This window comes from Penaeus monodon, chromosome 33, assembly GCF_015228065.2.
Source record: "Penaeus monodon isolate SGIC_2016 chromosome 33, NSTDA_Pmon_1, whole genome shotgun sequence".
NCBI classification, from domain to species: Eukaryota; Metazoa; Arthropoda; class Malacostraca; order Decapoda; family Penaeidae; genus Penaeus; species Penaeus monodon.
This window is the reverse complement of record NC_051418.1, coordinates 8,706,469-8,707,134: the sequence shown is the minus strand read 5'-3', so window position 1 is coordinate 8,707,134 and position 666 is coordinate 8,706,469. Positions and strand designations below refer to the sequence as shown.

The 666-nt window shown below is 32.7% G+C and overlaps 1 protein-coding gene across 1 annotated transcript in view; it reads left to right on the top strand.

Moving 5' to 3' along the window:
* LOC119593981 (rotatin-like) overlaps positions 1-666 on the top strand; it is a 50,058-nt gene that overhangs the window by 35,454 nt on the left and 13,938 nt on the right. Inside the window, exon 24 of the mRNA XM_037943003.1 lies at positions 278-461. Coding sequence (XP_037798931.1) covers positions 278-461 — 184 coding nt within the window. The remainder of the gene's footprint in view (positions 1-277; positions 462-666) is intronic.

The following is a 666-nucleotide window of genomic DNA, read 5'->3' as shown; positions in this document are numbered from 1 at the left end:
GAGAAAGTATTTATACCAATTCATGCTTCAGGTTGACTATATTTGAGAAATATGATATTTATAATATATATTTTTGTATTATATTACATCAGAAGTAGTATTCTATTTATAGATGAAAGAACAGAGTTTCAGATTCATTTTGCTTGATTTAGAACAAAAGATATAGATTTTCAAAGCTTCATACTCATGGAAATATAATGATATGCTTTAAGTTCCAGGTCTTAAAAACAAAATTTAGGAAGCAACTCTTGTATTACATTAATCATATTTTCTCCAGGGTTCTGTGGAAGGGGTACCAGCATTGATGGTACTGTTAAAGCACTGTAATTTCTTCAGTGTAATGTACCTATCTATGGCAAAGCTATGGATTTACCAAGAACAACCTGCAGGAAACACTCATGATACTCCAAATGCTGCCTGGGACCTTTCTCTCAGCAGACTCAGCTCCTTTTGTGCACCAGGTAAATATGGTTTTACTTTCTAGATGAATTATATATAGTAGGCCCTCCTTACATCTTTTATTTCTGTGATGTAACCTCATACAACACTGTTTTGGGAATGTAAAGTCTCTATACAGGATTAATTATACATTCAGGTTATTGGCTAGATCAAGGAATAGAGATCAAGGAAAATATGAGATGAATGATCATTGAAGGTGATACACTT